The sequence below is a fragment of the Ammospiza caudacuta genome, chromosome 2, assembly GCF_027887145.1.
Source record: "Ammospiza caudacuta isolate bAmmCau1 chromosome 2, bAmmCau1.pri, whole genome shotgun sequence".
Taxonomy (NCBI): Eukaryota; Metazoa; Chordata; class Aves; order Passeriformes; family Passerellidae; genus Ammospiza; species Ammospiza caudacuta.
The window spans coordinates 16,092,720-16,109,851 of NC_080594.1; the positions used below are offsets into that span (position 1 = coordinate 16,092,720).

The following is a 17,132-nucleotide window of genomic DNA, read 5'->3' on the forward strand; positions in this document are numbered from 1 at the left end:
CAGAGGGAGGGTCTCACTTTGGAGAGGTGAGCTCTGAGGCAGAGAGACCATTGGAGCCTTCCCAGGACCCCAGCTACCTCTTCCTGCCTCCTTTGCTGGGACATGTGGAGGAGCTGACCCCTCCCTCATCACAGTGTTGCAGATAGTACAATAAGGACAGGGAACTGAATTTGCTTGGCTTTCAAAATGGGGCTTAAGCAATAGCTCAGTTTGTACCCATCTAAACTTCCCTTTTCTTTCCTAAAATAACTTAAGCCTTCTTGTCCAGCTTGAAGCAGATTTGACAGGGGAATGGAGATATAAAAATTACTAAGTACTCACAGATGCTGTGGGAAGGGATTATGCACATAGGAGTGATCTGGAGAGTTGTGCTGGGCAGGAGGGACATTGCTCTCAGGAATGCACCACATGGAGCCTCTGGCAATGTCCATGTGCAATCAGAGTCTGGTTGTGTGATTGTGGAGACTTTGGCTTTGCTGAAGCCAGATTTGTCTTTGGCAGGGAAGGTCGGGACAGCCTCTGGCACAAATGCCAACACCCATGAAGTGAACCAACTTAGGGACAGTCTCTTCCTCCCCATAGCATCAGCATGGCAAGGGCAGCTCAAGCTATATGGGACATGAATGTGTCCAACCTCTGCTCTCCCTGGGACCATGGAAAGGTCCTCCAGAAGGCCTGTCTTCACTGAGGCCACAGAGTTTTAACCCCTGGGCAAGGTAACACAGCTGGAGACAGAATCCTGGAATCATTCATGTTGGAAAAGCTCTTTAAGATCATGGAGTCCATTCTTTACCCACACACAGCCAAATCTATCGCTAAATCATGTATGTCTTCAATTGACACATATACATATCTGTTAAATCCCTTCAGGGATGGGGACTCCACCACTGCCCTGGGCAGCCTATCCCAAGGCTGAACAATCCTTTCAGGGAAGGAATTTTCCCTAATATCCAATCTAAACCTCCTCTGGCACAACTTGAGGCGGGGTTTCTCCTTCCTTGGCTGTGAGGGGACAAACTACAGCCCTTCCATGAGGGACTCTCCAAATTCAGGTCCAGAAATGGAGGTGTCACTTGGCTCATTCCCCAGTACTGGCTCCTGCTGCTCTCAAAGGGGATGAGAAGCTCCCTGCACCATTAACAGATGTTTGGATGTGGCTCTTGGAGATATGGTTTATGTGCTCTGTGGTTTTTTATGTGGTCAATGGAGATATGGTCCCAGCCTTGGCAGGGACCACTGGGAACCACTGGACTCTATGATCCTAGAGGGTTTTTCCAACCTCCATGATTGTGTGATCATTAAAACAATCGGCTCTGAGCAGTTGCTCAGCAGGACACAGACTGGACATGGCTTGTTTAACAAGCAGGTTGTTAGTGCCCTGTGCTCATCAAGTACTGCATGACCATGCATTTCATCTCCAAAATAATGCCCAGTCCCTGCTGTGGGATATAGAATCCTTCTTCTCCTCCTTGGCTCTTCTGCATGCACACCAGGGAGGCTGTCATCAGTGGCATGGGGTGGCATGAGCAAGCCAGGTAGCTGCTGCTCCCTGGTCCTTGTGCAGGAGGGAAAAAATGAGGATGGTGAGGCCCTGGCACAGGTTGCCCAGAGAAGCTGCCCCATCTCTAGAAGTATTCATGGCTAGGTTCAATGGATCTTTCAGCAACCTGTTCTACTGGAAGGTGTCCCTGCCCATGGCAGGGAGGATGGAACTGGATAAGCTTCAAGGTCCCTCCCAACTTAAACCATTCTATGGTTCTGTGACTTGCTGCCTGTGCCAGTTCCCCCATCCTTAGCCAAGAAAAGTGTCCAGGCATTGGGACTGTGTTTTACTGTTTCTTCTTTTTTTCTATTTTTTTTCTGAGTTTAATAAACTAGAATAATTTATTTGACAGAACACAGAAACATCACAGACAGGGTGGAGAAACCAAAGCAGCAGGTATCAATGATCAGTACAAAGGAACCACTTTACAAAAAGAAGTACCACGCTGCCCATCAGCTTTACTCAAAAATTACGGGGGGGAGGGGGGTGGGCTCAGCTCAGCACCCCACAAACAGGGTGGGGGGGATGGAGCTATCCCTACAAAATGCTCTCAGATGACAACGCTGACTGCAACAGCACAATAAATAGTGGGAATGGCCTCTCAGTGAATGGTGGGAGACCAGAGACCCTCGGAGGGGAGAGGAGGTCCAGGCACCACCAATCTGGGAGGTACAAGCATCTGTTAAAACATTGATTAGGGTGGCAAAAGCCCTGATTCTCCCCTACCCCCAAACAGGTGCTGGATCCCATGCAGGCAGAGCGAAACATCAACCAGGGGGGCTTTGCAGCTTGGCAGGACAAAAGTATCCCTGGCAACATCCTGATGGGGAACAAGGCTGTTCTGCCACAACACTGCCACGGCTGTGAAGAGGCATTTGAGGCCTCTCCCAGAGCAAGCAGTGTGTGGTGGATAGCACAGACCCACAGGGTCCCCTCTGCCGCTTTAACCTGGCACCAGCAGCTCCCAGCTCTAAGCTGGTTTCCTCCAGGGAGATTATACTGGTGTGAAAACAGATGCAGCTGAGAGGACCCCTGGGGTTGGCCACTTTGGGGGGACTTGGGGGAAGAAAAGGGCAGGTGCTGCCCACCCCCTTTGTTTGGAGCAGCTGGGGCAGGGGCCAAAGTCAAAGCCAGGCTCATGCATCCCAGGGAGGGAACACATGCAGCAGGGCCGGACAGAGGGGGATTGGTCATGGGTGAAAGGAAGGGACACCAAAGTGCACAGGTGCCTTTTCCCATGAGAAGGCTGCCTAAAAAAAACACCCCCCCCAATTCTGCTGCACCCTCCCTCCCTGTAGCAAACTGCTGTTGAGACTGGGCTTATATAAAACTCATAAAAGGGGCATCTCATAGTAAAGGGCTCTAGTGAGTGGCAGGAGGCTGGACAGGGACGGAGTTATAGTGAGCCCCAGTGCCTCCAGCACCTCCCTGGCCGTGCCCTGCACAGGAAACAGCAGCTCTGGCAGCTGGATGAAGAGACAACACGGCACAGCTGGACGGTTATAGGTCCTGTGGCCATCGGGCAATTGGTAGGCTCCCAGTACAGGTAGAAAACAAAATGAATTAATTATAGAAAAGAGAAGCAGCCTAATGTAGGGGTGTCCCTGGGGCAGGGTGGCGAGCTGGGTGGGGCTCGCTTATCTGTCGTTGAGCTGTGGGGAATTTGTCCGCTCCTCCTCATCCTCCTTGTCATCCTTCATGCCTTTCAGTCGCTGGCGGGCGAAGTCTTCAAACACAATGTCATCATCGCTAGCAGGGACACAAGGGAAGTGGGTTTAGGTGGAGTGCAAGGTGAAACACCTCCTCTCCCACAAAGCTGTCCCAGCTTGCCCAGTGAGCTCAACTTGCACCACCACCATGTTACAGCAGCTCAGGGGGCCCCAAAACTTCCCATCCCTAGCAAACAGCCTTGGTTTTCAAAGCCTTATTAAATACTTGCCCAATGCACCCCAAAAAGAGACCCCAAGCTCTCCAGCAGGTGCAGCTTTACCAGAGCCATGGGCATTTGTCCCACTCTGGGGGAACCACGGACCGGCAGGAAGTAGCTGGGTGGGTTAAGTACCCTAAAACCTCCCAAACATATCACCAGCCCTTGGAACGCTGTGGCAACAACCTCCCGCACCCCAACACGATCCCAGCGGCCTCTTACTGCAGTTTCTCCTGTTTTTTGGAAAGCCATGCAGGGAAGGGCAAGGGAGGAGAGAAGAGAGAGGGGAACAGCACACGTCATGCATTACAGGTGACATGCGTGGGGTTAATCACACGTGCCAATCCCATGGCACAGCAGGTGTTAGAGAATTGGGGGAGTGCCATGCAACCGCCATATTTCACATTCCCACAGGACATGTGGGAATTGGGGGAGGGGTGTATTTTAGTCTCTTACTTTGTATCAAGCTCTATCAGATTTGTATCTATGGGCGCTTCATTCTCTGGAACTGAACAAAGGGATGACGCAGGATTAGTCACAGGGTGGTGAGTGCCATCCCACCAAGGTGGGTGACACCTTCCCCAGGATCATCTCTGCCCTCCTATCAGGGTGGGCGAGACCACACCCCCGCCACCATCACTGCCATCCCACTGGGGTGGCTGAGATTTCCCTGGAGTCATCACCACTTCCAGTGTGTGGATGCAACCCCCCCGGAGTTTGGCTACACTGGGGTGATGGGAGCACCCCCATTTAATGAACAGGGCCAACAGGAGGCAAGAGTCTCCCTCCATGCAGCCTCACTGGCTCCCTTTGCCCCCACCCACGCCCAGGGATGCTGCCCCTGTCACTCAGGGACAGACACTCACTGTCCCGGTGTACTGGCTCCTCCCTGGGTTTGGGATGCATCAGCGTGAAGGGCAGCTCCACTGCAACGTCGCTGGAAGAGACACCAGGGTAAAGCACAGGCCTGCCTGCACTTTACATGTAGAGCAAGGCAAATTTGCAGAGGGGGAGCAGAACAGCACCCCCATTAGAGCTGCTATAGAGACCACAAAGCTGGGCAAACCCCTGTGTCAATCTCCATGGAGCTGCTCAGCAGCTCTCATGCCTCTTGGCTGAGCATGGACACCAAGGTGGGGGATCAGCACAGGCCCCCTGGGAAGCAGAGGGGCATCAGGAGGGAGAGCTGCATGACAAAAATCTGTCTTTAGCAGCTGTTGGGGGGTATCCAAAATTCCTTGAGCTTAGGCTGCAGCCAGCAGTGCCATGGGAATGGCAGGAGGTGCACCAAGTTTTCCCAGTGCTCAGTGGCCATGGTGGCATCAGGGCATGACAGCCTAAGCACAGCCACACCCAGGGGCAGGTAGGACAGAGCTCAGACAGAAGTGTCCCAAAAGAGGATGAGTAGTCCCACGGCCCCTGTAGGGACCTCCCTGTGGGAGGGAAGTGATGTGAGGATGAAGACCTAGGAAGCCCCAGAGATTTGCCTCCCCACATCCAGAGATGCTCAGCCCTATGGAGCCACCTCTGTGCCCTGCTCACTCCACAGCAGCACCCACAGGCCTCTCACTCCAGTACAAGTAGGATGATGCAGAATTCAAACCCTGCCAGCATTCCCAGCAACATCACCCCAGCCCCACCTCTGCCAGGCTTTTTGCTCTAGGTGAGACAGCATCCCCAACACAGTGGAATTCCAAGGACAAGCATGGGATCAGGTAGCACCCTGAGGGGCTGAGGGGGTGCAGTGAGGATCAGGGGGCGCTGGGGGGAGTGCGGTGTTACCTGGAGGCGAGGTCTCCCAGCAGGCTGGCATGAGTCAAAGGATACAACACGTTAGTCACTGTCCCCTCCCAAGGACACACAACCCCCACACACCTTTTGTCCCACCCATGCTGCTTAGTCCCAGGGGAGCTTTAAGGATGATGGGGCCCCACCTGCAGCACAGACCAGTCCCAAGGTTAGAAAGGAGGTGCAGCACGGTGGGGGGGTGCCCAACACTCACCCTCCTCGTGACACCACCAGCTTCACCTTCACCTTGTAGGAGACAATGATGCCCAGGATCTCCTTGTTGGCTCCATCTCTTAATCTGGAGGAAGGGGCAGGTGGGCATAAGTGAGGTAACATCCATGGGGACCAGCCCCCTGTCCTCCTGGAGGTCCCCCCATGGGATCTCCTCCACCCCAAGCATCACCCCTGAGCAGGGGCTGGATGCCCCCCAGGGCCAGGTCCTGCCCCCACGCTGCAGGGGAGGCAGGAGCCCTGGGGGTAGAGGGGCTCACAGTGTGCTGGAGGCCAGGTTGGTGTCCTCGTGCTTGAGCTTCCCATCCAGCGCCAGCCCCCGCTTCTCCCGGTTGTTGGCAAGGAAGGGGGTCAGGGTGTAGACTTTGCAGAACGTCGAGCTCGGGGCCACCATATCACTGGAGATCATTTCCAAGGTCAGCCAGAGCCCCAGCCACCCACAGCCCCACAGGCCACCCCAGACATCTCCATCTTAGCCTGGTGAACTCCACATATTCCCATCCCTGCCACAGACTGATAAACATCTCTTTCCTGGAGGACGCAGAGGGTGACATCCCCAAGATGACACCAGAAAAAAGGTCTCCATCTCCCTGTTCCTCCCACTGGTTCCTGCTTCCCAAGTGCAACATCCCAGTGGGACTGCACTGGGGCAGGAGACCTCCAATGCTCCTCCAAGACCCCCTAGAGGTCTCCAGGGCTCCAAGGAGCCCGTACTCACTCAGCATCTTCCACAGCCACTGGACACTTGTACTGGGCAGTGTTGAAGAGGCAGATGTCAGCATACTGACGCACTGGGGAGAGACACAGCGAGATGGGGATCAGGGTAGGCCCCCACAGGGATAGGAACAGGGACACCAGCAGGGCGGGGCCCTACTCTTCACCTGAGATCTTGATTTTCTTCACTGTCTTGTTGGTGTTGTTGGTGACGTGCACGTTGACACTGATGGGCTCCCCGTGGTAGTATATCTGTAGAGCAGCAGAACAGAGAGGATGGTGAGGTCCCCAGGGTCACCCCACCAGTGTACACTCCCCAGTCCCTGCCCACCTCCTTGTCCAGGGATGCCTCAAGGTGCAGGGGCTTGTCTGACATGAGGAACTGCCGGGTGGTCTCTGCCATGGGCTGGGGGCCGGGTCTCTCTGGTGCATACTGGACCTTACGGATCACCAGGCGCACCGAATTCCTGGGGGAAGACAAGAGAACTCAGGCTGCCCACAGGCTACCCTCTTTCTTGGCCCATTCTGGGTCAAATCCCTCTTTTCTTCTCGTCTGCTGGGTCAGAAGGATGCAATGGAAGGTCTTGTCTGGATGCCCACCAGAGCTACAATGGGAAAGCCCTATGGCTGGGCCAGGTTGCCCACAGCAGGTGTTGGGCTCCTTGCACAGTGATGGATATCCCAGCCCCTAGATGTTCTCTGGCCCATCCCTACCCTGGAGAACACCTCCATCCCAGCCCCATTGTGGAAAATATCCCCATCCAAGCCCCTTCCTGGATAACAACTCTATCCTATTCTGGAAAACATCTCACCCAAGGTGGGTAACAAACTGCAGTGCCCCTTTCCTGCTGCCAGTACCAGGAGGATGCTGTTCCCACCCAGGCTGGATGGATCCCCTCTGCTTACCTCTTGTGGATCTTCTCCTCCAGGTTCTCAGCACAGAAAGCTTTAACCTCATAGTCCACTCCACAGGCCTGAAAACCAGGAATGGGGGAGAAGGAGGCAGAGAAACCCTTTTGCACTCTCCAAAGAGGTGACCCCAGCAGTGGCCACTCACCACAGCCTTGTGGCATGGGAACATGGGGGACCTTACCTTCCCCGTGTCCTCTGGGCCTGGCTGCAGTGTGACGGAGCAAGGCAGGTTGGGGGGGATCTGGAAGGGAAAGGGGGGTGAGGAGCTTTCTGGGGGGCTACCAGTACTTCCCTATCCTATCCACAATGGAAAGAGGGAAATACGGAAAGGATTTCCTCATTTTACTATTGCATTTCCCAAATCCCAAAGTGTTACAAAAGTACATTATTTTAGAGGGTTTTAATTAATTGGGGACTTTGAGAAATCAGGGCATCAGGGACATTTTTGAGGCCATAGGATTGAGCAAATGTCACAGAGCTCCAGAGGGGGTGGCTGTTGCCAGCCAGGGGCTGCGTACAAACCACAAACAGGACAGGGCTGCTGAGGAACGTGCCTTGAGCTGTTTTATTTTCCAGCATCACTCTCATTACACGGTTATGACAATGGGAAGATGCCAGCAGCTCACATCCCACAGTGGCCAGCATTGCCAAAGCTTTGCTGGGGAAATCAGAGGAGCAGGGGATCTACCCCCACCCCATTCCCTGCCAGAGCTGTGCAGTGCTGGCATGGATTCCCAGTGTTACCATGGACCCCCTGGTGCTGACACAGACTGGCAGTTTCCCTACTGGTGGCTACTTTCTGCTCACGAAGATCCACCACCAGAAGTTGTGTCTTGATCACAGATCAACCCCAAGCACGACCCCACAGGGCCAGATGGGACCCTGCTGTCCCCACCAAAGGGTTCACTGTCCCTTCAAGCAGCCCAGAGCACGGTACCTCGAAGGTGAAGGGGTAGGCGTGCTCGCCCAGCTTCTTGATGAGCCGCTCCTGCAGCCGTGTCAGGGGCTTCTTGTCCTCGGGGACCGGGGGGAAGGCCTGGGAGTTGGCCACGAACAGGTCCTTGCGGAAGGTCAGCCCCAGCACATCCAGGTCCTCACGGCCATAGCGGAAGGCGCAGGTCAACGTCACAAACACTGGAGAGAGTGACAAGGGGAGGTTGGAGCAGGGTGTGGGTCATGGAGGGACCATCATGGCATGGGGGCACCAAGGCAAGGTGGCATCCTGCCACCAGCACTGGGAAGCAGTGGCTTGAGGACAGGCCATGTTGAGAAGATGAGGATTCAGCAGCCAGCTGTGCCTTTGGATGCCCACCACAGCACCCCCATTCTCCACAGGACAGGGAATCTGTCGTGGGGACAGGGGCTGGAAATTGTCACCAAAGAGCCCAGAGATGCCAATGCCTGGGTAGGATTGCATGGGGATGCTGGCATCACCCTGTGGCAGTGCCACTTCTGTGGCCCCAGGGGCAGACATTACCTTTTCTCTCCTTCAGGTATTCAGGATCCACCAGCACTACTCCATCTGCAACAGAATAGCCAGGTGAGAAATGTGCCATGGGGACGGGGGGACACACTGGCAGGGTTAGGGGACACGATGGCAGGGTCAGGAAATGCAATGGCAGGGTCAGAGGACATGCTGGTAGGGTTACAGAGGAAAATAGAGGCAGGGTTTGGGGGGACACCAGCACAGTTAAGGGGAGACATGCTCCCCCTTTACACAGAGAGTCATCACCTCCAAGCTGCCAGCTGGGGCCTGGGGGCAACACACTGCTAGCAGGGACAGTCTGCACCTACCACACCCAGGACATATGCAAAGCCACAGCAGGACATGAACATTATCCCAAATCAGCTGTTTTCTGCTCCCCAAAATCCTTCCCAGACAGCCCAGCCCACCCTGGCATGCATTTTCCTACAACTGAGGTCCCCTTCCTGCCACCACATACCCACGGGGTCCACTACGTCAATGTGGTCCACGAAATCCCTCTTCCCAAGGTAGACAGTGAGCTGCAGGGGAGAACAGGGTGTCAGGGTGCACACAGCAGACCCCCCAGGGCCCCCCATGTTGTCACCACCCAGTGGGGTCTATAGCCCTCATCATCCCCAGTGTCACCCTGTCCCTGTGGTAGCCAAAAGCCAATCCCACCCCATTCCAGTGAAAGCCTGGAACCAGATGTTCCCAGAACAGGAGACACTTTGCATTTGGGGACTCTCAGGTGGCACCCCAGGGGTTTGTACTCCACTGTCAGGAGTGGAGTGCTGCTGCCTGACCCAAAACCCCCACAGGCAGAGTCACCTGCACCCCAGCACTCCAAAACCTGTCTGCTTGACTCCTGACCTTGGGAAAGCCGCCCACCAGCCCCACTGTGCCTCAGTTTCCCTTCCTGCCACCCTGGCAGGATGCTGAGGCAGACAGGGTTCAGGGACATGCCCACCCCCACTCCCAGCCATGTTTGTGACCCCGTGGTTCCCCCCACCATGTCCCCCTTACCTTCCCGTTAGGACTGGCTTTCTTAAACACCCTGCAAAACAGCAAAGGGAGGTGAGTGCTGGAGCGAGGGGTACCCCCTACTCCTGAACCCCCCTCTGCTCCTGGCTCCCTGCCCATGGAGCTGTCCAGCTCTCCCCTTCAGGAAGGGTCTCTGGGGGAAGAAGCATCCACTGGCACAGCCCCATGGTGCCAGGTGCATCCAACCCTCAGCACCCACTGCCAGGACCCAGCTTTGGATAATGGAGGCATCAGGATCTCAGCCCACCCCTTCACCTGAGGATGGTGCCCAGAGACCACTGTGAAAGGCAGCAGCACCCCAGCAACCACCTGGCCCTGGGGACAGCGTGTGGGACCATGGGGTCAAGGCATGCACAGGATGGGAGCATCCCATGGGATGAACCCACCTGACCATTACCTCACATGGATGCATCCCAAAGCCACTGGAGAAGCAGAAAAGTCTGGGTGCTCCTGTCCCCAGTGCTTTTTATTGCCATTCCAAACAATGGAACTAGCCCCCAGACACCCCTCTCAACTCCCAAAATCCTTCCGGAACACCCCACAGAGATATGGGAGAAAGGATGTGAATCCAACATGCCACTGCTGGGGAATGCCAGAGCATTCCCAGCCTGCCTGCTGCAGGCAGGAAGTGGTCAGAGACAGGTAGGGTGCCTGGTGCTGCCAGATATTTTGGAGCCTGCCCTGGCACGAAGCCACCCATAATGGGTTCTCCTCAGATAATCCTTCCTCGCCTTTAAATTCCATTAAAACCATCCGGGAAGATTAGTAGTGGTTTTAGGCTGGAAAAAAACCAATTTCCCAGGGCAGCTGCTTGGCTCTGCCAAAATGTCAAAGGTTGCTAGTGGATGATGACCCCTCAGCCACCCCAGTGCCTGCAGCTGTCCACACCAAGCCAGGGGCAGGCAGGGAAGCAGCAGCTGCTGGGTTGCAGCCTGGGGGTGACCACCACCCCAGCAATGGGGGAGGATGCATCAGGAGATGTGTGGGCACACCCCTCACTCCCATATCCCTGAAATGCTCTGTCCCCACCTCCCTGTATCCTATCTGTGCACTCCTGCACGCCCAAGCCTCCACATCCCTCTCTTGAGAGCCATGGGGACCAGCACAGCCTGGCCAGGCTCTGCCCAGGAAGCAGGATCTGGTCTGGATAAGGGAGTGTGGGGGCTGGGGGCCCTCGTTCCCTTGTCCCCAGATAAGCCACAGGAACCCTCTGCCACACACATAAAATATTGGGGACATCCTTCTGGCTGTCCCAAGCCACTGGGAGCATCAGGAACATCCTGCTGGCTCTTCCTGGATGGCTTTTCCCTGTGGGGGTTGGGGGATTGACTCTTCCCAGCCAAAATGGGAAAGCACTTCCACAGTAGGATGTTTGTCATGAGGGTTTGCTGATGAAGGTGTGATCCTGTGCTGGTGCAAAGAAAGGTGGAATTAATGGGAATTTAGTGGGAATTTAAGCTGCTCCAATTAAGTAACTTGGGGAGATAAAGGCCTCAGCTTGCCATGGAAGGGCATCAGCACCCCACAGTTTCTGGGATTTGAAAGCCATGGGAGGATCAGTCTCCATAGTCAGGGATGGAGGGGCAATGAATGCATCCTCCTGAGAGCCCAGAGCAACTAACAGCAGGATTCTCATGGCTAATTAATGAGGCATTACTTCAGAGCAGGATAAGGAGCATCCCCTGACAGCCTGTCACCCCACACCCCACAGTCCAGCTCCCAGGGGAAGCCCCAAAGAGGGTCCAGCATGCTGGATCACAACCTGAGGCACACTGGGAAGGCTGGAGGCTCAGTGGGTGCCACTGCCAGCCCCTGTGACACGGGTGGTGCTCCCAGCCAGCCCTGAAGGCACTAACATTCCTGCTAATGAAGCCAGTGCGAGTGAGACTGATGGCAGGTGCTGCAGGAAGCCATTCCTCACCACCCTGCCTGGCACATACTCGTGCTGGCACCACAATGGAACAGGCCCCATGGAGCCTGAGCCTTGCTGAGCCACACACTGCAGGTGCAGAAGCCCCAGGTTATGGGTGCAGAAGCCCCACAGAATGCAAGAGCTGCACAGCTGCACGCTGTGCATGCAGGAGCCCAGGCTGGCTCCCTACTGTGGGTACATGAGTGTGCTGTGCCCTCATCCTGTGGGTGCAGCAGCCCTGCCTGGCCCCAGGAGCTCACACCTCCCCTGCAACACGGGTGACAGAAGGGAAGGGGCACATGGGGACACGCTGGCCTCTTGCTGCCTCCGGATCTAGAGGGAGGAAAGGAGGAAGTGTGAAGCTTTCCCTCCCCCTCCAGCCCTTCCTGGTGTCGAAATCCTGGAGACATGAGGCAGGAAGTGGCCTCTGCTGCTGCCCATCAGAGACTTGGGGCCTCATGCCCTGGGCTGGCAGTGCCAGTGCCCCCTGAGCCTGTCACACTGCCACACAGCCACATCCCATCCCGCCTGCCCTCTCCCTGCCATGGATCCCATCCCTTAATGAGCTTGTTAGGCACCCAGCCAGGGCTATTATTAGTGGGGTCTGTTGGATCTTGATTGGAAGATTTATGAGGATTTAATTCCCCTAGGCATCGGAACAGGATCCGATGGCAACACCATTGATTGCCTTTGAACCCCGGGCAGAGAATTCAGGGGTTTTGCCAGCCCTCATGCTAACAAGGTTGGCTGGCAGATCTAATTAGCTAGGGCCACGTTAGAAGGGACCTCCAGGGATAATGGAACCACCAGCAACCACATCACACACACCGGCACAACCCCGCGGTGGCGGCCAGAAGCTCCATGCCAGCCTGGACAAGCCTGGAGAACCATGCCAGCCAATCCCAAAGCAAGAGCATGCCACAGGCCCAGTGCTGCATTCTGCATCCCTGCTGCATTCATCTGTCTGTCTATCCCCTCCCAGGGTCAGCAGCAGCATCCCCCAGCAGCTGGGTCAGAGCTCCACCAACTTCCTTGGCAAGGAAACGCCTGAGCTCTGGGATCCGGGATGTGTCTGGATCCTGCTGTTATTACCAGAGTTTGCTCTCCAAACAACATCCAGGAAGCAGGAGTCCTGGGCTACCCTCTCTTTCTCTTCCCAGTGGAGATCCCTGTCCTGCTCCCACACCCTATGGCTTCACCTAGGGGGATGAATGGGATGGTGGAGGGACTGAGCAGCAGGTCTGGCGGTAGGTGAGGGTCGCCCCCCTAGCAGCAAGGAGCTGTGGTGGAATGCTGCAGAGGGGCTGGATGGTACTGCTGGGCCAGAGGAACGGTGCCAGGGGTGCTTAATGCCAGCCAAGGTGGGCTCTGGTGTACCAGAAGCACTGCAGCACTTCCCAGCCACCAGGAAGCCACCCTCAAGTCACAGGCTGGAAATCCCAGCAGCCAGGAATTCCAGTAGCTGGGCATCCTGTGTGGGGCTGCAGCTGCCCTGGCTGGGTGCTGAGTGGGAAAAGCAGGGAAAGGTGATCAATGATGCCAACAGCCACCAACTCAGCTGTATCCTCCAGCTCTTCCCACTGGTGACTCCCAAGAAAAGTGGGTTGCCACAGCAGGAATCAGCCAAAATGGGCTTTTGGGGAAATCAGATAGTAAATCAGCTCCCACAGCTGAACCTCCTGATCAAACCCAGTGGATTTGGGTTTGGAGATCCGAACTGGAGTGGAAGAGGGATTTGTCAGCCTAATTCTTCCCCCCTCACCCTCCCCCAGCTCCCACGGTACCCGCTGCGTAGGCAGGGAGAAGATCAGCTCATGCCTCTCCTGCCGGCACGCCTGCTGATGGGAATGCTGCTCACCAAGCTCCCCCTGGCACCTGAAAAACCCTGCAGGCCAATCTAGCTGCATCCTGGGGTGTGCACCCAGACATTGGGGGGGATCCAGTGGCTGCTCCAGCCCCCTGATCTGTGGGGCTGCCCGCCAGCCCCAGGAGCGCAATACAAATTCTCAAGAATTCAGGATACTGAGCAAGGAGGAAGCGGATGCTGTCAGCCATGGCTGGGCCACCAACACCCAGCAGCAGGCCGGCAGCAGCAACAGCCGCTTCCCAGAATGCTGGATGAGTTCAACAGGCACCCACAGCTCCCATCCTGCCACTCCAAAACACTGCAATGCTTCTGGAAGGTTCTGCCCAGGCAGGCCAGAAGACCCCCTCACCCTTCTCTCACACCGTGGCCATGGTGAGGGGGGAGCAGAAGCTGCACCAAAGCCCCTGATCCTGCTGCCAGGGGACATGGGGATGAGCAAAGGGAGGGCCATGGTGTTGAGGGGTGAGCAGGAGCACTCTGAAATCCCTGATCCTACATGATTAATGGCTAAGGGGGCAGAAAGGGATTGGGGCGAGGAATGGGACTGTCAACACCTTGACCACTCTGCCAGTGCCAGCCGGCGAGCGGATGTCACAGGATGTCACACCTGTGAGCGGATGTCACACCCCCAGGCCTCCCTGCAAGGGCTGGCAGGGGTCATCAGGCTCTCCCTCAAATCCCAACAGTTCCCTGCAGGATGTGCAGCCCCATGGGTCCTGCAGCTCTCCTTAAATCCCAACAGTTCCCTGCAGGATGTGCAGCCCCATGGGTCCTGCAGCTCTCCTTAAATCCCAACAGTTCCCTGCAGGATGTGTACCCTCACAGGTCCTGCAGCTCTCCCTCAAATTCCAACAGTTCCCTGCAGGATGTGCAGCCCCACGGGCCCTGCAGCTCTCCCCCAAATCCCAACAGATCCCTGCAGGATGTGCACCAGGCCCTGCCACCGTCTGCACCTGGAGCCCTGGGGGGCACAGGGGGGGTCCCCATCCACCTCTGCACAGGGGCCCCTAAAAGACAGCATCCCCGTGGCAGCATTCCCATGGGATGAAGGCGTCGCAGGCCCTCGTGTCCCGGTGTTCCAGGGCTGGCACGTGCTCCCTGACACCCCCAGCTGTGCCGCATGCCGGGAGTGACATCAGGGCCTGGGTCCCCCGGCGTCACCGCGATGACAACAGCCTCCCCCATTCCCAAATCCATGCAGGCTCCAAATCTGATGGGGAGGGAGCAGTGACGCCCCCGGTCTCCGGATGCTCACTACCGCTCGGGGAGCGCCATATCCCAGCAGCGGGGCCACCTCAGGGGACCACCAGCTCCAGCGCAGGGCACGGGCAGCGCCTGTCCCACCCCTCCCCCGCCGCTGCCGGGCATGCCCCCCCGGGATGCTCCGCTCTGTCCCGGTCCTCACTCACCGGGTGCCTTTGTCTCCCATGGCCCCGCCGATCCTGCGGGCTCAGCCGAGAAGCGCCGGCTGGGCTTGGAAAATTACTGGCTGGATGGTGGAGGGAGCGGCGGCGGGGCGGGCGCGGGGCCCGGTGCGGCCCTGCTCGGGCCCGCTCGGAACCGCTCGAAACGCTCGAGCACGCTCGGAAACACTCGGAACCGCTCGGCTCGGCCCGGGCGGACGCCACGCCGGCCGGTTCGGGGCCGCTCGGAACCGCTCGGGCAGGTTCGGAACCGCTCGGAGCCTCTCGGAACCGCTCGGAACCGCTCGGACACGCTCGGAGCCGCTCGGCAGGGCTCGGCCCGTCCCGGTTCCGGTGCGGACGCTGCCGCCGCCGCCGCCTCCGCCCGCCCCTGAGCGGCGCGGCCCCGGGGCCGGGGGCGGCGGCGCGCAAGGGCCGCACGGGCGGGGAGAGGATACGGGGAGGCGGGGGGGGCACCGGGCTGACACGGGGTGGGCGGGAAGGCGGTGAGGGGGTAGGAGAGTGTGGGGCAGTGCGCGCGCACACACACACACGGAGCGGCGGGAGCACGCGCGCGGCTCGGGGCGCCCCCCAGCGGCTGCGCGGGCACAGCGGGGAGAGTCCCGCGTGTGATCCTGGGGACACGCGTGGGGAACGGAGACCGGCGTGTCAGCCGGGACACGTCTAAGGGCACACCGAGACACGTACGTGTGCACACACGCGGCAGTGTGAGTACAAAGTGTCTGTGGGCAGAGGGACACAACTTGCACGTACACGCGCACACATGTGCATACAGACGCCATGCACACACGCGTGAACTCACGCACACACACACACACACGTGCACAAACATGCATGCTCACACAAACACGTGCACACAAAATAGTGTGTACACGTGCGCATACCCCCCATGTGCACACACATGTACGCATGTGCGCCTACAACCCTTGCACAGATAGACAGACAGACGCACACACACAGACACACACGCACTTGCGAACACCCCGCCCCCGAGGTGTCCCTCCCCTCTCCAATGGAATCCGCCTTCCTTGCAGGAACACCTCCATCCTTCCGCCCCGCCCTCCCCGTCGGCCGTGTCCCCCTCCCGCCCGCCTCCTGTCGCGGAGCAGCCCGTGGGGAACGGGGATTCAGGTGATCCCGGTGCTAGGTGCATCCCCAGCTGGAGCATCCCTTCCTATCCCGCCCCATCGTGGGGCGGATGGAGGGGACCGAGGATGGACACGCGATGTCACCTGTGCCCACTGTGGGGACACGTGCACCCCACCCACGGGGCAGCTTTACCCCATCCTTGGGGAAACCTGCTCCCCACCGTAGGGATCAGCCAGGACGAAAGGACAGGAAGCAATGACGGGCCGAGGCTGCGGTGAGGGTCTGGAAGGAAGGCCGTGATACCCTGACGGATCCAGGCAGGAATGTCACCTAAGGGCACAGAGCCCTCGGTGGCAGAGCCAGAAGTGGGGCAGCTCCTGGCTGGGAACCATAAACCCTGCTCTGGGACTAGTTCGGAGGATTAAAGGGTTTAATCCCAGGATTTGAATCGGCGCTTGGAGCGGGATGGAGGCATTTGGTAGTTTGGAACATTTGGTAGTTTGGGCAGGTTTTCACGGTTTTTCACCCCCATTTTGGCAGCTCACGGAGTGCCAGAGCGTGCCAGCACCAAAGCCTCTGGGGACTTTTCCTCTGGGTATAAAATGCCCAAAAGCTGTCAGATTGGGCTGAGATGAAAGTGCTGCATTGATTTTGGATGATAAATTGCTCCTTAGCCGGATGGCGGGAATGAAAGCTGCAGTCCTGATGGATGATGGGCAGGCTAGGGGATCCCCTCTGGGGCTGTGCAAGGATGGCTGCAGGAACCAGAGGAGCAGCTGGATTCTGCCCCAGTCCCTGCCCAGGCTCAGAGGGGTCCCAACACAGGCCTGATCCTGCATCCCAGCCTAGGATCCCCCTGCAGTCCCAGCCCAAGCTGGATCCTGCCCCAGGCCCAGCTCCCCCTGCTGCCAGGCTGGATGGGGCCCAGCATTGCAGCATTCCATGAGAGTGGAACATCCAAGGAGGGGCTGGAGCCTCCTGGGGAGTCAGAGCTACACTGCCCAAGCTGGATTCTCCCCCTGAGGGTGATTTTGGTGTTCATAAGTTTCAATTGGAGCTCCCCAGACCCCAACAAGGCCACCCACCAACCTGTCACGGGAAGGTTGACATATGAAATTTATTTAGGAAAACCAAAACCCACCAAAAAAAGAGAAATAATAATAAAGAAGGAGCAGGAGGAGGAGAAACAGTAGGGGGGGGGGGGGTGAGGAGGAAGAGG

At 57.3% G+C, this 17,132-nt stretch overlaps 1 protein-coding gene across 2 annotated transcripts; it reads right to left on the reverse strand.

The window, feature by feature from the left end:
- Nucleotides 1-1,914: 1,914 nt before the first annotated feature.
- Nucleotides 1,915-15,136, reverse strand: ARRB1 (arrestin beta 1). Of its 2 annotated transcripts, XM_058800657.1 has the most exons (16): nt 14,810-15,136; nt 9,604-9,634; nt 9,059-9,119; nt 8,593-8,637; nt 8,053-8,249; nt 7,297-7,356; nt 7,110-7,177; nt 6,535-6,670; nt 6,371-6,455; nt 6,208-6,280; nt 5,750-5,887; nt 5,473-5,556; nt 5,253-5,276; nt 4,337-4,407; nt 3,927-3,978; nt 1,915-3,292 (listed from the first exon to the last, which is right to left on the reverse strand). In XM_058800657.1, the coding sequence occupies exons 1-16, from the start codon at nt 14,827-14,829 to the stop codon at nt 3,181-3,183; spliced, it is 1,257 nt and encodes a 418-aa protein (XP_058656640.1). In that variant the 5' UTR covers nt 14,830-15,136; the 3' UTR covers nt 1,915-3,180. The 2 variants fall into 2 exon arrangements, with proteins under 2 accessions (XP_058656640.1, XP_058656641.1); XM_058800658.1 differs by lacking the exon at nt 5,253-5,276.
- Between the last annotated feature and the right edge of the window lie 1,996 nt (nt 15,137-17,132).